Here is a 22,627-nt window from a genome sequence, read left to right on the forward strand (position 1 = left end):
AGAAATAATTGTATCAATTGGTTTATATTTACATATGATAAACGACATCACAGTGCTAAATGCAGTTGTTTAAAATGACACAATTTTTCCGGAAGAGTCTAGCAAAAAGCAAATTCGATAAAAAATATAATTGACCAATAAGCTTTGCAAAGAAACGGCAGTGATAATTGATATCACATCACGAATGTCTAAATATCTCTATCTAAAAGATAATTCTATATATATGTCCTACAAATAATACATTAATACGGCGAAGCTATAAGTTTCTAATCGAAAGATAAAAGACTTAATTGAAAATAAATAAACCATAATACAATAACCACCTTGAAATTGAGCTCCATTAAATAAAGTTGGCTCAAGTTCTCAGCTATTTCTTTTTGCATTTATTCATTAACAAAGAATCATGGCTCAAATTTTTCAATAGTAAAATAAATATTGTTTATAAACCCACAAAAAAAGGCTTCAAAAAACGTAGAAAAAATGATACCATTCTTAAAAAGTGGTAGGCCAAAATGCGTTTCGAAAAATTGAGCAGACGAAAGAAAAATATTTTTTTTCGTAAAAGTATTGGATACAAACATAGTCATTGAAATAAACAAAAGTAGAAAATTTGCAGAAAGTAAAAAAAATAAATTTCTTAAATAGTTGTAGTTAATGAATTAGATTCGGAAAGGAAATAGGTGAATAAATTAAATCGTGAATAAAAATCACCCTGAAGTTTGGCTTAATAGCTAACGATAGAGCTGAGAAAACCCCAACGATGGTTGAAATCCACACATCATGGGATGGGGGCCGGTTCTTTTCTCCACGCTAGTGCTAGCGGTTTGTCCGAAATATCAGGTACTCGAAAAATTACGCACTTTGCGTGAAACTGGGGTGCCATGAGGCGTCCCCGGGAATCAAAACGGAGCCCTCCGGTAAGTAGCCAAAGACTCCACCCACAAGAGTAAGCTCTTTCTCTTGGGAAAGGATTACTACGACTCAGGGGGAAACAAATGAAGAAGACATATTAGGCGTGTAAAGACCGTCTTGTGCGGAGACAACAGAAAAAGTGAATAGGGACGACGCTGAAGAGTTGAGATCTTAGGAGAAATATGAGAAAAGAGAGGTTTTAAGTACGTTCTCATGAGAGAGTAAAGCACGAGAGTAAAAATTATGTTTTTTAATACCTCATGGGTAAGAAGATACGACGTCAATGAAGGCGGAATTACTAAATCTCAATTTTTAAATATTAAACTGCAAGTTTAATATTTAAAAATGAGAATTAGTCAGGAGAAAGGTCAGCAGTAGTGAAATTGAATTCATAGAATATCGGAAAACAGAATAAAATCAATATAAATAGTATTTTAGGAGAATTTAAATCTCTCTTAAGACCTCATTAAGTCCATTAGATTTTCCTCGTTGCGACTTACAGAGCATCACACTTTCTTTTTACGCTTTTTTATTTCGAATGCCTCTCACACACCGAGTCCAGTTTAAATAGAAGGGTGGGTACGACTTCTGCCATTTAGTGAGTCCGTATATTTAAGTACGGGTGGTAAACGTGAGCACGTTTCATTATGAATGAGGACGTTGACCCCAGTAACTCACCTCTGTAAACTCTACGTTGAGTGGGTCTCCGATGATTCGTCCGGATCCATCGGGGTGCTTGTATCCCGCGTAAGATATTAGTTGTGGGTTCCATACACGGAAATCATGGCGACCATCTGTCCGCTGAGGAAACACGGTGATGGCTGATCTGTTTGCCAAATAAGTCATCGAGGCAAGACATGAAAAAAAAGAATATTCTAAAATCCAACACCACATTTCGACTTCTTATTTGATTAATATAAATCGCTCAACATCATATTTTAGAAAACATTTGTAAAAAATACAAAGGGTGAGACGTTTGTTTCAATGCTATTTATTATTATCTGAAAGAAACCTACACTGGTGTAATAGAAAAGTGGCGGGACAAGCATGATATAAAAATACTTGACGTAAACCTTTTATGACTTAGAAATAACTACATTTAGATATTACAAAACATTGAAAATTATTCGAAGAGGAATTTGATTTCAAATCAATAGTTTATGGAATGCAAGTGGGCGGGGAATTCATAAAATCAGTTAGGTTTGCTGATGACCAAGCTTTAGCTTGTCAGTCAGCCAAGGTGTTGCAAGCATTGCTGAGTGAATTGGACATTCAGTTCGACAGGTATGGGATGAGAATCAAATTTAATAAAACAAAGGTTATGCGATTTTCTAGAAAGAAAAAGGCTAAGCTAAACATTAAAATAGGAGGGCAAAAACTAGAGCAGGTAGAACAGTTTACGAATCTCGGAAGTGTTTTGGATCAACACGCTCAAAGTAGTAGGGACGTAAGGAGAAGAATTGCGCTAGGCAAAGAGGCTTTCACAAGGAGGAGGGAGTTGATGACGGGGACGTTGAGTAAGGATGTTAAGAAAAGACTCGTAAAAACTTTGATATGGAGCGTAGCTATGTACAGCGCGGAAACGTGGTCATTGAAGCAGGAGGATAGACGTAGACTGGAGGCTTTTGAAATGTGGGTGTGGAGAAGAATGGAGAAGGTGAAATGGACAGAGAAGAAAACAAATGAGTAAGTACTTGGTATGGTGGGGGAAGAGAGGGGTTTGCTGGAAGAAATCCTATGGAGGCAGGAAAAGTGGATGAAAGCGGTATTGACCGGCAGCGGGATGTTGAAGACTGTAATAGAGGGGAGAATGTTAGGTAAATGAGGAAAGGGAAGGAACAGGATAGGGATGTTGGACGGGATGAAGGGAGGAAGAAAGTACTCAGAGATGAAGAGGGACCTGATATAGAGTAGGATACTGGATGTTGTGTTTTGCTAGGAGTCACAAAATATTTATTTAGGAGCTGTGTCCATCCAAAAACCTGTCTCAACCGGTAGATTACCTAATTATTATTATTATAATTTATGGAATGTAGACGTCACTCCCTTGTCCTGCTAATAGGCTTCAGATAAGCTCAATATATACTGAAGGGTTACTAATATGTTAAGATAGTGTTTCAAGTCGTATTGGAAAGGTTTCTGGGCAAAGAAACAGAAGAGGATAATGAGTTAATTATTAGAAGTTTTCTCACTTGCAGTTCATTATTTAGCATCATACTACGAGATACGGGAGAAATATTATAATAATAAAAGCGTGAAAAAAAATATCATGTTAATCAAAGGGAAATTCCTTACGCTAAAAATAACAGCTCCCTGTATTATGCCTACCATTTAAATTAGAAAACTATTTAAACAAAGATATATAAGTTTAGTCACCGGTGTGATGGTGGTATGAAAACTTAAAAGCACAAAATAGACACGATTTTGTTTGTTAAAATGCTTTTGTGGAACAACCAACTTTTCCAACGGAAGGAAGAGATTGAATATTTTTCGTGGAATACCAGTATATTAATAATTGCAATAAATTAAATCAAAAAATTAGATATTCTCAAGTTTGCTGGTATCGGCTACTTAAACAAATTCTATCTATTTTTCTCCACAGAGATAATTGTTAGGAGACACATTTCAATTACAAATCATTATTCCAATTGCTAAAGCAAAAATTGAGAGAGGACAAAGCTTGGACAAAGCAAGGACACGCTTGAATCAAAAACGGAAAGGAGAAGATGAAGAATTATTCTTAAAATAATGTATAACATGGAGAGGGGCTCCTTAAAATGGCGATATTAATATTTATTTATATTTTAAATGTATGAGCAATGGATAATTATAATCCTGTACACATTTTTGTAATGCTGTAATTGCACAATTCAAAAAATTATGTAATTTTGTGATTACACATCTAGGTAATTTTTATCCTTAGTACAAATCGGAAAAACACGATGAAAAAATAATGAAAGGATACAAATATCAAATCTCTCTCGAAATTTGAGTATTTTTTCTCTGGATCATCTCAAACGGTGCAAATTCAGATGGAATGCAAAGATATTTTGCCAAAAATACAAAAAGTGCAGTATACTCACCTAATATTTCCTTTGTTTGTGCTGTATTTGATGTGGTTACATAACGCCTCGAACATTCCACTTGTTGTTGTGACATACCGGCAGTCAAATACCTGAAAAAGAAGTTTTCTGTTAGAATACATGACTGTTATTCAGATTCCAAATAGATCTCCGATCAAGTAAATTAAAACATTCTCAGGGAAAATTTTCATGTCGTGAAAGAACATAATACAGGGCGTCGATGTCAAATACCTGTTTCCATCCTCCAAATGAGAAGGCGTAAGAACCTCCATAGATTTTCAAATTGATCATATGATATCAATTATTCCTATATGTAATTAATTAGAAATATAAATATGTATATTTTAAATTTGACCTTTCATACCTTTAAAAAGGAAATTTTAAAAATTATAAATTATCGGAAATTAAGGAATTTCAAGTAAGAATAATAATAAAAACATTTCCCCCAGCGTTATCATTAACTTTAATCCACACAATATAAACTCATTAAGAAATTTCAAAGGTCTCATCAAGACTTAATGGAATACCATCAAAGATCAAGGGATAGAAAAAGGAATGTAGCAACAGCTGATTCGTATCGTAATTATTATGTGTCAAAAGGCTCCGTGATTAAACATCCCGTGCACTATGTTGCCTTTTAATTAAGAACCTCGACTTTTCTCATTCCTCCCGCGGTACTTTTTCCGGACAATCGATCGCTTTTTGTCTCCCTAGCCGATCTCTCCGCCCTCCTCCGGTCCACCGGAGCACTTTCCCCTTTCGGCTGAGTCGAAAGAAACCGCAAGGAGATCTCTAGCACCTCCGACCAACCCACCCTCCCGCCCACCACCCCCTCCGCACTCCTCCCGATAACTTTTTACGACACCCGAGAAAAGTGGTCCGTTCGGGGAAAGGATGCCTCCTTGCCTCCCGGCGACACTCAAAACTAGGGGCTTTCGACAACTTGGCATTTTGCTATGGGATCGATATTACGTTTGAGGTTGCAACAATATTGCACCTGTAGACCTGGGAATGTCAAAACCGGCAATTCAAGAAAAAAATGAAAATCTTTCGAAGCCCATCGATAAATGGAAACTATGTCATACAGTACACATCAATTTCTGCTTCACCCCTGCTCATGAATGTAAGTTGCTACCAGCTTTCGACATTACATTAAGACGATATACCGAGAGATGCCGATATCATTTGAGGCGTCGACACAATGAGACACGTTATCCTACCGCAAAGGACCAATTTTTATGGAATAGAATTTTATATCAACTAAATTTGAAAGACGGATCGTGTCTAAACAGATGAAAATATCGTCAAAGTCACCGCAGCGGAAACAAAGCTAAAACCGACTCAAAACAACCTTCTAGACTGAAATAGGTAGCCATTGAATAAGAAAAGCAATAATTTATAAATTATTAAATCAAATTTCAAGTAAAAAGTGTGAAGTCCATCCGATGTACTCGTCCTTCCTTTAGCCACTGGGTCGGAATAATCCATCAAAACTCGGACGGCGGCATCCAGATATCGAACTAGTCCGAGATCGATAGTGAACTCGTATAGGAATGGATAAGATTCAACCTAAAGGTCGATCGCCCAAGTGAACTCCTAAGCGAGTCAACTCGGGTGAGTAATCGCCACTTGAAGAACGAACCATCGGAATGGAGTCTAGTCCTGTTTGGTACCGAGGTTTGACATCAAAATCCAAATACCACAGCATCCGCCGGCAACCCTTTTCGCAAAGACTCGTGTTTTCTTCCCGGATGGTGTGGCAAAATCCTCACCTCCATCCCTCTCTCTCTATCGCGTCTTCCTCCCTCAGTGGCCACTCCTCTTTTCCTTTGCCTTCCTCCTATCTCTCCTCCTTTCCTTTCCCTTAGCTTAGCCTCCAGTGACTACCGTTATCTCCCCCATTCTCCCCAATTAAAACGGTTCCCAACCGTCCGTGTGCGCCTTCCACTCCCAATTGAACGGAGGGGTTGGAATGGCACGGCAGTTTCCCCGTCATCTGAATCGGATGTTCCTGGAAATGGATAAATGCGATTGGGAGTTGAGAATAAGGGAGAAAGGACGGGATAGCGGCGGAATGATCCCGGATCTCACTCGACGAGAGACCAAATGCTCCCTGTCCATTTGCTAACTGATAATTGTTAGTCAGTCGGCTTTAGTCCCCTCTGCTCGAAGGACCGTTTCCACCAAAGTGGGAGGCTAAGGAAACGGCCACGTGGTTATTACATGATTAAATGGGAGGAGTTTACTTAACTAAACTATTTTCAATGATACTTGATTATTATTATGCTGGATTACGTTGGTTTTCCTAAGACCCGAAGTCTCACGAAATTATTCTCAAACTTAATACTCAATGTTAGAGAGCGCGCATAATTTATTGAATTGCAACAAATTTTGAAGAATAAATGTTATTAATTGCAAAAGAGCTAATTCAGGTGAGCTAGGTCTAATATACGAGGGTCATCCGGAAAGTAGTACCCGTTCGTGAAATAAAGACACAAAAGTAAATATTAACAAACATAAAAAATTTTATTTGAAAGAGGATACTTTAAACTACTTCTCAACATAATCTCCAAGCAAATTAAGGCATTTGTCATAACGTGTGACAAGTTTCTGTATTCCTGCTGCATAGTCCTTCGCCGCCAGCTCTTTGAGATACGCGAGGGACCCATCTTGCACAAATTTTTGCATAATGCAGATGGTGTTTAACAATTTCATGAACAATTGTTCGAGAAACATTGGGAAAATGCTCACAGATGTCATCAATTGTGACGCGCCGATCGTTCCTCACGAATTCGTCAACTGAGCTCACCAGTTGGTCTGTAATGACAGACGGTCTCCCCGAACGCTCATCGTCGTGTGTGTTCCCCCTCCCCATGTTGAAGTTGCGACACCACCGCCGAACAGACGACTCGTCCATTACATTGTCTCCATACACCTCCTTTAATTGGCGATGAATATCACATGGGCGAACGTTTCTTGCATTGAGGAATTTAATCACTGCCCTCACTTCACAACTGGCGGCGTTCTCAATTTTTTTAAACATTGTAAACAATCACAGAAACAACACAGGCAATGCTAGCGTCACGCAACTTGGCTCAGAGAAGGCAGACAAGCCACTGAAGCTATCTGACCTCGTCCAGCGGCTACTCGCGTCGTCAGCACTTCATGCGGCACGAACGGGTACTACTTTCCGGATGACCCTCGTAGTATGATCAAGGTCCAAGAGACACCCATTCCCTGAATGAAACGTAATCGCATTTATATAGTACATGGAAGGTAATGTAGTATTTTGTTCAAGAAAAGATAACCTATCATCATGCAAATGAAACTTGAAAATGAAGAATGATTGGAATCATCTAGACTCCTAAACTAAAAAGACGCGTAAAATGTAAATTTGTATGAACATCAAACACTTTTTAAATGATCATATACGCATTCCGACAACTTTGTTTTGTGTTATTGCCTTTCCTGAAAGAAGACATTCGATATTGGGAGATCAAAATGTTGATTAATCGGAGAGAGAGACAGACGCCTTGACACTGATTAATGAATTGATAATATTACTTGATATTTATCATTTAAAAATATTAATTTGCCCGATTCCATGCAATACTCGATAGAGAGAAGCGAGCATAAAAGATTCGAAATGTATGACCTGCTATGAATATCAGCTCAAGGTTCATAGAAATGCATTGTCCATTCAATCATTGTACGTACCTAAATAACGTGAACACTCAGTGAGTGATAAAGGGAATTCTATGCACGCTGGCATACATTTGTACAAAGTTATGCCAGGAAAAATACTATTTGGTACAGTATTGATTTTGCAATAATTCCTGAATCTTTAAGTTATTGCAGTAAGTATGGCAAACCTTATTCCTTATAATGCCCAATGAACGAAATGTTAAGTCACTACTCTTATCCTAACAGTTTCTCTTTTAGCAGTTTACAGTTTTTTCTTGTTATTTTTAAGACCTCTTTGCGCTCCATAAACTCCCATCTCCCATCTTATTTTTCCCATGCATCATTATCTCCAAAGATTGCCTTTTGCTAAAATTTCTCCAGAGCATTTTAGTTATTTTCGGCCTTCCACTTGCATTAGTTCCCTCCTTTCTTTTCAACCATTACATTTCATTTGTATCTCCTTGCCTTGGCTAATAGTTTGTACACTTTTAACAGTAATTTTGCAGAAAAGTGTACTTCGCCAGTGTTCTTTCGTGTCGACGCATGGGGAAGTACGTCATCAATGCATGCATGAACTCCTTGGCAAGATAATTCCTTAATTTCTCATCAGCATCCCCCTTCATTGAATGAATCCTTGGCGAGGGAAGTGAGGTTCCGATAACCGCCAAAGTTGAACTGGCAAGGTCATTGAAAACTGCTCCAGGTAGGATCTCACTGACAAGTAGGAGAGAGTACAAAGGTGACTGACTAATCCCAGTGGGCTATCACATTAAAAACACTATCGAGGAAGGCAACAAAAACCATTGCAGTTTTGATTAACATGACACCAATTTGGACGGTAAAAAACAAGCAACATATAAAAGTAGCTACATGGCTGCGTGAGAACTAGCGTGATAGATTCTTCCTTAATGTAGCAATAATGGACACTTCAGAGTATCAAAAAATGGCATTGATCCGATCTTAAGCTCTATATTCATGGAAAAAATATAACTTGGGTCTCCTGAACGATAAACAACTACATCACCTTGAAAAAATACGACTAGAATTTGAATTTTAACATACAAACTATTGTCAGAAGAGGCATGCGATCTACGTGCTCTCATCAATAGATTTATCTTTGAAGTATGAGACCTTTTTCGGTATTTTATATTTGGTAAGACGTTCTTCTCCTGAGAGGAGGAAAATCTGATCCGGAGACAAGAATGATTTTCCATTCAGCGTGATCTCGTCCTCTGGAGCTACGCCTCCGAGGTAGTTTGGACACGGTTCATTCAGTACACAGTGCGCTGCCAACGGATCTCGGGTCTTTGCATGCTCCACGTGAGTAGCAGCTAATTTGCGGACTTGGGGGCGTTCCAAGTCCACTCGGGGTTTCGCCGAAGCACTTGGGAACCGACAAAAAGGCTTTGTCACAGGTGAGTTTCCAGCTGCCTGGCTTAACTATCACATTACAACTACGATTTATCGGTCCATGTTAGGATAAAAGTTGAATTAATGTGCAATGACTAGTGGAACGCACGACAAAAGTCTCAAGTAGTAGTTGTAGTTTTAAGGGGAGGCGACCGACAGCTGAGGTCATTTGCGCCATAGGGGATGGACAGGAAAGGATGAAGGGTGGAGAGAAACCTGGCGTTGGCATTAGCCTACTCTTTACGAAAGGCGCCAAGGGGTCCGCAGTTTTACGTCCCATCCGACGGACGGCGTACTCACTCAAAGTGCCCTCCACAAAGCATCCCAAGTAGGGATCGGGATACCTCTGAAAAATATTCAATACCGCCGGGATTTGAACCCAGGCCCTCTGGGTGGGAAGCCAGTACGTTATCCCCCGCACCATCTCGATTCGCCAAAAGTTTCAAGCGTCGAGGAAAAGTAAAAGGGCGTTAAAAAAGTATCTAAAGAAAGTTATGATATGTGTACAGGAACACGTAAATGCTGGGGACGAGCATTGTAGCCGTGAATTCCAAGTTGCACCTTATCACCTGGGTCTAAATCAAGAAATTTTAAAATATGGACATCAAATTGGACATTCACCTATTTCAAACAATAATTTTACATCCAAAAGTATGCATCCTTCATTAAAAAGCTAATGAGCTCTATAGTAACGCTTTATTTATTGAACGACGTAATCGTGACATTACATGCTCTGATAAAATTAAATTTTAGGCTTATATGCAAAAAAGCATGAAAGAATTATGTCCAAATATTTAAGGATATACTTGTTTTTCGTCAAACATAAAACAAATTCCATCCCTTGAACGGTAGAGCTCTTAACAAAGTCATATACGGGTTAGAATTTGAACGTGATGAAAATGTTCTTGAGTGCTCTGAATTGGAGTTTCAGAAGATAGTGGTAATTACATTTTCGAGGGATAAAAAAAATGATCAAATTGTCGAATGAGAAATAAAGATAGGGAGGGTTTTCAGTGGAGAAGACTTGAGTGCGATGCTGCCTCTATCTTTCAGTCCAACACCCACATCGATTGGAGCAATAAGAAACAGCGGTTTGCGAAAGGATGAGAACGGAGGAATTTTCGCAGAAGTCGAACTCAATGATTGGATAATAAGCTTCCATTTACTTTCCTTCGGCTCAATCTTAAGCTCAAAGAAAACTTCCTACTCATCGAGTCGGGAGTAATTTTGGAGCATTGTAAGGCTCGCACGATGGTTGAATTCATAAGCGCGGGCACAGATGTGCTTGGCGCCCTCGTGAGCACTAGTTGTATCGTCGTACGCATTATAACCCTCTAAGATACGACTTTTGGCTGAACTAGACAAAAACCTTCCTCCCTTGGTTCATTATGCAAGGTTCGTGCTACGGACACCTTGGAGAATACAAATGCTCGAGTCATTTGCAGTAAGCCTATTATCTTCCACCGGAACTATATTCCTTTTGAAGCAAGGTTGTTGTGATATGTGGTTATCTGCTGTGAAGAATGTTTTTTTATGATGTACTATTAGAAGGGGGCTAATATAATGCTATAATTATTTTAAACTTGTAGGGATCAAGGATTGTTAATCATTACCCTGCATCGGTTATTAGGATCGAGATGGTGCGGGGGCTAACGTACTGACTTCCCACCCAGAGGGCCCGGGTTCAAATCCCGGCGGTGTTGAATATTTTTCAGAGGTATCTCGATACCTACTTGAGGTGCTTGGTGGAGGGCACTTTGAGTGAGTACGCCGTCCGTCGGATGGGACGTTAAGCTGTTGACCCCTTGACGCCTTTCGTAAAGAGTAGGCTAATGCCGACGCCGGGTTTCTCTCCACCCTTCATCCTTTCCTGTCCATCCCCTATGGCGCAAATTGCCTCAGCTGTCGGTCGCCTCCCCTAAATACTACTACTACTACTTCAGGGTGTATGAATAGATAAAATCCATTTAAAAGCACCTCGTTAAAACCCGTCGATTTAATAAATAATTAAGCTTTTTCTCTGCTGTTTTTCGAATCCGTTTGTTGGAAGGAACATAAGTTTTTATTAGTCGTAAAATCCTCTAACGACTGTCCGGATAAAATCACGCCGGTTTTTCTCGGCAGAATCTTTACTCATTTATAACTGGTCTTTCACCGAAGTGCAAATGAAATCACACGTAAATCCTTTCCAATTGAAACTCTGAAAAGTTAAATAGAGAAAAAACTGCTGAAAAGGAGAGGCAGGGTCAGGATTCTCTACTCTCACCTACAATGCCTACCTTTTTCCCCTCACTTGTTGAAGGCAACGGAACCGCATTGACAAGCCCCGTGTGTGGGTGTGGAGAGGTGAATCGCAGGTGGGCTCAATATTCTTCACCACAGTTTGATTTGCTTTCATAATATTCAAAACCACATCCAATTTATACCCTGGGGGTGTAACTCGAGCGTACTAGTGGATAATTAGAAATGGTCGAAAGGAGAATCGGAAAGGTCGAATGGTATCTCTTAACAGAGCTCTGAGACAAGGGATTCTAATATATATATATATATATATATATATATATATATATACTATATATATATATATATATATATATATATATATATATATATATATATATATATATATATATATATATATATACTCTATTCGACTTGATATGCGACTGCCGGAAACAATCAGAGTTGTTGAGATACTGAGGAGAAATTCAATTTAGTGGATAAAGCAGAAAGGACGGTAGTATATAGCCCGTCATAAGAGATAGAATTCGATTATATGGACGCTGTAATGCGATATTCTGGCCGCTTCTCGAATTGATGGTACTGGCTGCGGAACAGAGATTGTGAGAGCCGGCAAAGCCACGTCACGTTGCTCCCACCTTAATGCCAATTCCCTAAGGCTTATAAGTCTTATATTTGTGATTATCCATAAATTAAGCTGAACTTTGTTCGTAAATTTACGTATTATAGAATAAAGTACCTGGCAAATCTAAATGTAAGTTTTCATGCTCTGTCATTCTCATATCATAAGATCCTATTGTGAATAAATATAAATAGTACTTCAATTACCTTTAACAAAGGGTAGCCTTTTAGAGTAATTTTTGGAAAAAAATTAATTTAAATTCAATTAAATTCGTCAAAAAGAAAATTAGAGCCAACAAATCTGTATGACAATTGCAAAAAATGTTGAATTCAATGCAAAAAAATGGTACAATAAATGTTAAAAAGCATTCGATGACTATTACTATTTCTTGACTTACTAATGCATATCTTCCAAATTTTGCCAGAAGCAGTACAGAATTATTCCAGAAGTACACACACACGTACGTATATGTGTGTGTGTATTTATACATATATATATATATATATATATATATATATATATATATATATATATATATATATATACATTTATATATATATGCATATATATATACAAATATATTTCATCTTTTTTATTAAACTTTAATTAATAAAATAAAGGGAGCACGAAAAGAATAACATCGGAGGCCAGCTAAGAATAAAATATATTATTCATAATAATAAGGTGTATCATGTATAAATTTCACCTATTACAAATACTATTCTAAGAGAAAGCAGGACTTTCAATTTGAAAATAGTAAAATCTCAAATTCTTTTTCTATTAGAATTTCTTACCCACAAAATTATTTTACTTTTTAGGACCTAAAATTCTATGAATGAGAGTGACAAGTTTCAATTTCATAACAAAAAAAATTATGTACCAATTTGATTATGGTGCAAATATTTAATCACCTACAATTGACATAAACTCTTTCTATGGGCTATTTCTACTTGACACAAGTCTGCTTTTTGAAGAGATAGCTGTAAGGGAGTCTGACACCCGTGCGGCGGTCATCAAAGAGATGATGTAACGTTAAAATTACTATTGAGGAAGTTAATGGAAATCATCTCAGTTAATCCTCGCAAGCAGTTATTTTGGACTCTAATAATGATTGACTTTCAAAATGAAATACGTTGCAAAACATATTGGTGATTTCATTATCAGCATCCAATAAATTCAAGAATTAGATCATGAAGCTATGTATATATTAAATATATTATTTCAGAGCATAATGTATCATTATTTTCATATTTCTTGCACCAAGATTGGCATCTTTTTATGCGCCTGAAATTTCCTGAAAATCTTAATTGTAATCAACCTGAGTACATAGGGGCTTTCGAGGTACAGAGATGTTTTCCTACACTCATGATTTAAAATTAATGCATAATATTAGACCGCCACAAAGTTTTCTAGGGCAATTGTTCGTAAGTAGACAATAATAAACATTTCACCCTCACAGGCATCAAACATAAAAAAATATCTTTAGGTATATGTATATGTCTTTAGGTACGTATTTATAAAACATGAAAAAGCAATTCAGAAAAAAAACACGAAAAACCAAAGATAAATTCGTAATTCGAGCGTAGTAAGACCGAAAATCTAAATACATTGAATAACTCTGATTTATAACAAGCTTCATTTAAAATTTAAAAAGCATCGAGGTATGCCTTTCGATTCAATTGGCGAAAAAAATATAGTTGCTCATAAATCGTGACATTTTTAAGGAAAAAATCATTTATTTTTATTTTTTAGCATCGCAATATCAGAGGCTATGCTAACGCCACCAGTCTCTTCTTGACTCCTACGCGGGTTAATTTGAATAGATGGTGTACAAATCAGATTAAATAGAGCACATATTTAAGGGTGAAGACAGGCGAATTGACAGAACCGCTCTAAAAAGAGAAACGGTTCCACGTGAGCCAAAATAACCCGAGCAGATTAACATTTGAATTTCGCCGTTCAAATGTTTACGAAGCGACTCAATTAGCGCCGGCGCCGGGCTATCGAATATTTTGTGAACGCGCAATTACTTCCCGCGGGAAAATGTCCGCCCTTTGGATTCCACTTCTGGCGATACATGAGAACAATGGTATTAAGCGCGAAATCGAAGCTAAAGGAAGGGTAAATATCGGAAGAGATTAATTGGCATTCATTTTCTACCGGCATTAACGGAAAATGCTTAAAATTTATCGGCAGATGGTTGCCACGCACCCAGGTTCCGTAATTAATAAGTCCTGTCATCAAGAAATTTCATGCCAAACAGCATGTTAATCATCCATGCTCCCCGGTATGCTGGAGATTAATATTATCTTCGACAGTTGGTCTAATCGCCACTAGCAACCGCCAACTCTGTTGCAAATTATGTTTCATCACACGGTACATCCAGGATATCAAGTAACCAGACTATAGTTTAAATTGAAAAGTTAGTTTTTGGTCAAATATTTAGGCATCTTAATTTTTTAGGACTAGTTTTATTTTTTTGCTTTTTTTTTAATTTTTATCCTAACACTTAATTTCAGGAAAAAACAATGCCATTTGAAGCTACATCTATTTCAGGGTCAATGGTCGCAGATTTTTTTTCAATGGTCCAGATTCATGCCAAGGATATAAGTATTTTCAATCGCAATGCAAATTGCAATGGATTCAAATTTGAAATATTTGGTTAAAACACATAAAAATGGGATAATGGCTTCTTAAATTAACTTTTAAATGAATTAGAAGTTACTTTTGAAGATCGAAACTTTTTGAACCCATTTTTATATAAGATCAATTTTCGACATAACTCAGTAAAAATGATTCAGGACTGACTCAACTGGTATGACTTAGTTTTAGAAAATAATTAATAACCTGAAAATTGGTGAGTTTAATGTACCTTCCCGTCAATATGTATATTATACCGTAGAAGAGTTATTTCTGTTTTTGATTTGATAAATCATCCTTTTCTTTTATGTACATATACAACTGCGATTTTTAACCGTTGATCTTGTTATACAACTGAAAGGAAACAACAGCCTCCTAAAAATCACATTTATCCATCAATATAGTGACTAAGTGATTATTAAAACCATTAGTTTGTTCTATTCGTTTGCAACTTAAAATTCGATTCACGGATACGCATTTATTTTCAGGAGAAACCAACTATGAGAACATCGACATCAATTTCGGTTATATTCAAACCTAAACAGATCATAAAATTTTATTCAAAATATATACATGCAGTAAAAATACAGATGTTTCCTGAACTCTGTCCGTCCTCATCGACAAAAATTTGTCATAATATAGACGACATAAATGCGGACACTTCCGTTCATAATAAAGAAGAAGTTAACGTTGAGTTTTCACAGCTCTGGTTGAAAAAAAGTATCATGATACTTAAGTTATCTACCACTTGAATGTTAGCGAGTGAATTGAGGATAGAACCCATCTCATACTAGGCCCTGTACCGTGTCGCCGCGCTTAAAACTCGTGAATCAGGTCAGAAGGGCTTATTTCATTTCCTGTACCACTAACGGTTCTCCAGGACTACCTTATTCCTGAAATAACGCACAGCTTGGGAGAAGCTGGGGGCGTATAGAGGTGCTAATCGGATTTGAGCCCAAGCCCTACGTTCACCAGCCCAACTTCTCCCACCAATAGGCGACCACGACAACTCTTAGTGAATTTCCAACAAAAGTTAAGTGATTAAATTCTAGAAAGTTTGGATAAAGATTATTTTAGTTCAAGCCATTGATGTTCATAGGAAAATTAACACCAATACATAGTCTTATGGAAAAGTAATTATTTGTAAGTCTACAAGTATCTCTATCTAATGGGATAGCAAAAACATTTGACAAATACAAGGTCATATGTGCGATGAAGTATATAAATGGTCAGATTGAAGCACGAATGGATGGGTTCAGATAAGGAGCCTTCGATGTGCTGTCTCAACGTGGAGAAATATGGGTGACAATGAATTATTGTCAGTTCTACTAAAACCTAAAAATGTTTATCACGAAGAAATCAAACGAAATCATTTTTTGATGTCCGTATACATTTTTTTCTAATTAAAATATAATATGGCTGCGTGGGATAATTCTTCAATAATTGAACTGGGCACGTCACAGGTGAAATATATTATCTCCTGCTGGATACCGCGCTCAACCAATTGTATCAAAATGTCTGGACTAAGTTTTTCGAATGAGAACCGAGGCCTTGGGGGAAAGAGAAAAGAGTTAAACTGAGACTAGACGAAAAAAAACGATCGCTCAGATATGATTCATGTCCATTTACTGTTTCCTTCAGCACTTCGAGACTACATTGAACAGTTGGTACAGTATTAAGAAGAAATAAAGAAGATGTGGTATTTATCACTATATAAAATGACGTATTATGCCAGTGTAATTCAATTATCACTTTAAGACAATTTAGAAAATGAGTAAATATCTTGCATCGATCGGAGTAAGGGGTGATATAATTAATGCCCGAGGAAGATCTGCTTGGTTTTGAAATAATGTTACAATAAGGAAGAAAATATGATAATTGGATAAGCCACAAGGTAAACCAGTTAATAAGAGAGTGAGCCATAGCAAGAAATACATTTGAAGAGCACTTAAGAAGTCTGCATCCCACATCAAAACAATCATCATTCTTTATTCTAGTGTTGGTTTGACGCACAATTCTCTTATCGGGCAATCTCTTTCTTTTTTGTGACCTCTGTCATTTTTTGTTTTCTTTATTTCACCTGTAAGGCATTCCTGTAATACTTTCCATTTACATTTGCCTCCTTGACCGACTTCATCAAGCCATTTTGTCGTAAAAATGCATGCTTTCCTATTTTCAAATTACGTCTCAAACTGATCGAAGAACATTGTAGAAGGTCGTGCGAGTGGTTACTTTGATCTTGAATATTTTCCTGTGGCATAAGACCTCCACTTGAAAAACAGCCTAAATTAAATACCTAAACAAATCAGATAATAAAAAGATTCTATTATCTCTTGTCCTTCCCTTTATGAGCACATATTGAAGAAATAATCATTGAAAAATTAAATAAATCGTGGCACCACTTCCTGAACGCAGGATATGACGTATATTTAGATGAAGGATTCATTGCCCGCTCCTCAAGCTTGCTGGCGATCTGTATCAAAGCAAATCCGCCTCGACCAGTCATACTAGGCAACACTTCCCCCGCAGAAGTTCAGCGTGGTCTGCAGGGACATAATCCGGTGTCGCTGGAAATGAATGGCCTTTGCCCCACCACTCCACCGTATCTCTTCAGCCGTCTCCTTTATCCATTTTACGGCAACGAATTCCATCTCGTTAGCCGATGATTAATTTGCGATTTCATCGGTAGAGAAGCCCGACTGTATACCTTCAGTGATTAAACGCGCATAGTAAGGAGTGTATAGTCGCAATAATAAAGGACAACTCTTGCAATTTAAGGAATACACACGATAATTTCATAATTCATGAGTTACCATCCCTTGAACAGTATAATCTGTCAATTAATAAATAATTAATGGGGGAAGCACGTAAATATCTGATGCTATTTCTATATCAACAAGAGGAAATTTTTACTTTCTATTTGATGAGGCACAGCTATTTGCCATTTCCATCCGGCTAGGATGCCAACCACTGCTGACTTAAGCTACATTAAACTTTGGAAACAAACTACATTAATGATTTGGATGGGGTGATAATATAAATTGATGACAGCGACAACTCGCAGGTGAAATAATAAACTGAGGATATAAAAACATTTATTTTATGTGAGCATTACTAAAAATATGAATCCGTTTGCATCAATATTATGGTGGGCATCTAAAAGAAGTACTGTGTGGTGAGAGAAAAAAAACATATCGCAGTTATGAAAATCAAACAAAACTCCTTTAAGTGTTATGCTTTTGTGTGGGGGCACACATTTTTTGAACCAATGGTGTGTTCCCTAGTAGAAATGAGAATGAATATTGTTGCTCCTCGGTTGACAGTTTTTGTTGAGAAGACTCGTAATTTTTTAAATCAGTCCCGTTGTTCAAATTAATCTTACTCGGTAATTTCCTTGGCACTTTGCCTTTGATACATTATAATGATTTATTCAATCGGATGCCTGCAAGATTATCATTAGGCTTCCTATCTGAACGGTAGCAAAAGAGCACATACGAATATATAATAAAATTTACTTACTTTTTATATACTCAATGAAATAATATGTGTATTACTTGGCATTATTTTATTGTGGAAAACTTGAAGCGAACGAGAAAACGTACATGATTAAATATGAACGAAAAAATAATCTCGTTTCGTCTCGTTATATCGTGGAAATTATAACTTTTCCCACATGTTTCCTAAGAAGTTTATGGGGTAAAACAAATAGACACTTTATCTACTGGTGATGAAGGGTCAGCGAGTAGTTTATTCTTTCATTATGCCATTATGTGATACCCACAATGCACCACGCCGCCAGAAAACTCCCGATGACGTGATCTACCGACCAAATTTTCCATCGATTCCGCTCCGCAGGGTATTAGAGGGATACACAGAACCCACCCCCACTCCCTCCCGGCCCCTCGTCACATGGACCGTTTCTTCTCTGTAACAATAAGAAGTGGCCATTCGATTCACGGGCGATGGGGGGTGATACTTAACGGTCCGTGAAAGGGGAGGATTCCTTCCTCCTCTCGTCTGTCGTGCGCGGCCGCCTTCCCGCAGACATCCCCCTTTTCCGCTTGGCTCGTCTTGTGTTCACCCCTCGCGCTCCCGCCCGCCCCCCCTCCGACAGCATCTTCCGGGACGAGGGCCACTTCAAGGTCACTTCATCCATTGTCTCGCTGACTTCGGTATTTTCTCGCACTCGCGGCCTCTCGCTCGCTCCTGCGCTTTTACACACTCTCTTGTTTTTTTACGCCGGCCCATTTTTCTGCTACCACTCACTCAGCCCTCTCTTGCGCCACAGGTCTACCACCTACCACCAAAGAATCGCCGCCACTAACACCGAGGAATCATACCGATTTGGTTTGGCCAAAAATATGAGGAATATCGCTGTCGTGATCATGTAAATACTTAACATTTCAAATTTAATTTCATTATACAAGTCAGGAAAAATATTTCGATAAACACACCAACTGGCTTTCAACATAACTCTACATTAGACATGTTTGACGATCAAAGATATATTGTCTTACTAAAGTCCTCCAGCACATGCTATCGTCAGAATCACACCGACATTAGATGCAACCAAGGTTCTTGTCTATAATGACTTGTGATGGATACACATTGGTAGGAGTCATCCATTGCCATTAAATATTACACCTTGGGGTTTTTGAGTCAAGGAAAATATCAATGTTTACAGATTATTGCGAGAAAAACTAATGCTATATCACATGAAACCTATCAAATTATGGTTTCTGTAAAAGATGTTTAGGTCTCGGCATTCCAGATGTGGTTGCATCATTCGAATCACCTACACGTCTCTTTGAATTGACGATGTAGGAAGTAGTTGAGATCAGTTTACACTGAAGTATGTAGCTTTTATATTTAGTATATATGTATATATATATATATATATATTTATATATAGTATGTCCTCGGCGTCAAAATTTGAATTTTGCCAGACCCACCCAAGAGGAGGCGGACTCCAATTCCGCTTCCCCGCTCATCCTCCCGGCATCGACGGCGTCTAGTGGCGGTCTAGCGGAAGCAAAGTGCACAGTCGACGACGCCACCTTCCCCCACCCTTTCAGTGCCATCGCTCTGGCCACCCTCGCCGACAAAGGAGGACTTCGAGTGCAGCCTCGCGAAGTGACGCGATGTGGCCGCGCTCGATGCGTTCATTTTCCGGCGAGCTCTCCGCTGCGTGGGAGAGAGGCGGGGGAAAAAAACGAACCACGGTGCTCTTACCAAAGAGTATGCCGTCTATGCTGTCGGTGGTGGGTAATGGGTATCCATTTTCTCGCGTGAATACTATCCCGCACAAATTGCTCAGCTGTGAAATTATGTGCTGGATTATAAGAAAAAGTTGGTACGTTGCCACCGCAGTCGTTTGGCGAAAATCACCCTTCGGTGCTTCCCTCACTGGAGATATTTGCGCAATCATTTTGGATTCAGTTTATAGCGAGCAGCTTCAGCTTTAAGTCATATTCTTATAGTGAAAATAGAATACATTTTACCCTTACATTATTTTTTCTCTTCTACATATAATTTACATGCTCATGGACTATAAACTTCACAATGTAGAAGGCTCTGACGACCCCTAGACACGGTGCTGGCGAGAGCAATTATTATGGCTCCTAGTAGGATCACCTATTCCAGATAGGTGAAAGAGTAGGTTGCAGATAAAAGGAAGTCCGCGCAGTTTCTGCTCCTCAATGAGGCGGCTGCCAAGGTGCCCAATTGAGTGATGGTATCACATTAAAAACACCATTGAGGAAGCCAATATGAAGCTACCTCAATTGAATATACCATGCTTCTCTGATAAACCTAAGAAGAGCAGAGTATTGCCAAATACGTGGTTTGGTCCGTCGGGGTGTGTGTCGTGTGCAGAAGCGGGAGAGGCAAGGCTCTCGAGGTCGATATCTCACAAAATACTCGCTGGACATATTCAACAGCAGCAGCACATAAGAGGACCGGACAGTTATAATAGAAACTTGAAACGTGAGGACGATGCTTAGGATAGGAAAATTAAAAAAATATAAAGAGAGAGATTGGGAGAGGAATTGTAAATATTTTATGGCTTTCTGAGGAGGAATGGATGGAAAGAGGATTATTTGAGCGGTAGTCATAGTGTAATATACAGGAAGCCCGCGAGAGGCGGAAACAATATCGAACAAAAAGGTAGGAAGAAGTGTAGTAGAAATAGAATGAGCGAGTGAACATCGTTGAGTAGATAGTAAAAGTTTAATCAACGAATTTGGCCATCGTTCAGGCATACGCGCCACCAAGTAATCATATTGAAGGCTAATACGACTAAATAGAGGAAATAATCGCGGTTGTTCCTTAAAGTAAACATTTGATAGTGATGAAGAATAGGAACGCGACGGTAGGCGAAAGGAGAGATGGGTGTGAGGTATGGGACTAAGGGTTAGGAACAAGAAATGGCCGCGGGGAGAAAGCAATAGACTTCCGCAGGAGGCCGAGGTTAATCATAATGACGAAATCATGAAATATCAAAATAGATTTTCTTTGTAATACATACATGTAAAATACCCAGGGATTCAAAAATATATCAGTTAGACTATATTATGGTTAGGCACCGATTTAGGAACAGCGTGATTAATGTTCAGAGTTTTACGGGAGTGTATGCGGACACAGATAATTATTTAGCAATAATAAAGTGTAGCGTTCGAGTCAACTAAATAAAATGGGGAAGACGGTTTAGGAAATGGAATTTGGAAGCATCAACAGGAGCGACTAAAAAGATGTACCGGCAGGGTATAGAGAAAATTATGAGTGAGGAGAAAGGAATGAGTGAAACAGAAGATACATTGAAAAGTATATCAGAAAAGGGATATTGGAAGCCGCAAGCAAAATTACAGGAAAAGTAAATGGGAAAAGGATGGGGAAAACGGAAATGAGAAATTATAGAAGACAAGAGAAAGAAATGGAAGAATGTAAACATAGAATTAGTTAGAACAAAGTGCATAGTAATAAAAGTAAAACATGACGAAGAAAGGTGAAAAAAAGTAGATTAGGTCCAGAATTCTTTGAGTGGGAGATAGAAAGGCATTAAGGGAACAGGAATATACTATTATACTCACGTCCTCTATACTAGTATAGAGGACGTGAGAATGGAAAACATTTTCCCAGAACAACTTAAATATTCAGGAAAAAAGCATTTATGAGAAAGTAATTTTGTGGTATGTCTGTGTGGAATCAGTGTTATTTCTTATCCCAAAAAGCAAAAGGCAGTCACATGTGAACACTATGGAACAATACTTTGATTTCGTAAGAAACCGAAGTCATACTTATGATAATCAACTGCTGGATGGAGAGCAGGGAAAACTTAAGGGACGATCAGTTTGGTTTCAAGAAGGGAAGAGGCAGATGTGATAACTATATGGTAATGAGGTCAATAACAAGATGAGCATAGAATAAAATCAGAATGAGTCGATTTGTTTTTTAGATTTCCAGGATTTAGATAAAGTTTAACGGTCAAAATTAATTTATATGGCAGAAAATGGGAGTGGATTAGGAGGATTGGCGAATTATCCCAATCTTATTCATGTCTCGGACTACTCAGACGGGAGTGGCGCGGATGGAGAGGCAGGATGGGTGGTGTTAGGAATTGGCTTAAGATAGTAACTCCATTATCACTAATTTTTTCAATGAACTGGTGTAGGAAATGGTAAAAAAAAGATAGAGAGAACTAAGGATGGAATGGATATCCGAGGGGAATACATTCAATCAGATAGGTCTGTGGGTGAGCAAGGCTTAGTTACTAGCTAGCGAGCCAAGAATTATAAGTATTGGTGAGTGTATTATAAAGTCATGGCAATAGTAAGGGATGATAATTAAATAAAATTAAGATTTGAGGCATTCAAGCAAGTGGAACGCAAAGTAAAACACTAAATTAGGAAGGCAAAAAGTAGAGCAAGTGGAACATTTTACATAACTTTCCAAGACGATCGAAGTAGTTGGGACAAGGAAGAAGGATTTCGTTGGCCACAGCAGCTTTCACAAGGAGGAGGGAGTTGATGGCAGAGAA

General features: G+C 38.2%; 1 protein-coding gene across 3 annotated transcripts in view; it reads right to left on the reverse strand.

The window, feature by feature from the left end:
• The window catches only part of Nos (Nitric oxide synthase), a 277,326-nt gene that overhangs the window by 47,212 nt on the left and 207,487 nt on the right, over positions 1–22,627 (reverse strand). For all 3 annotated transcript variants that reach the window (XM_071590448.1, XM_071590447.1, XM_071590449.1), the window contains exons 5-6: positions 3,996–4,087; positions 1,591–1,738 (exon numbers count right to left, since the gene is read on the reverse strand). In XM_071590448.1, coding sequence (XP_071446549.1) covers positions 1,591–1,738; positions 3,996–4,087 — 240 coding nt within the window. The remainder of the gene's footprint in view (positions 1–1,590; positions 1,739–3,995; positions 4,088–22,627) is intronic.

The sequence above is a fragment of the Hetaerina americana genome, unplaced genomic scaffold, assembly GCF_022747635.1.
Source record: "Hetaerina americana unplaced genomic scaffold, ioHetAmer1.1.p SCAF_4, whole genome shotgun sequence".
In the NCBI taxonomy this organism is placed as follows: Eukaryota; Metazoa; Arthropoda; class Insecta; order Odonata; family Calopterygidae; genus Hetaerina; species Hetaerina americana.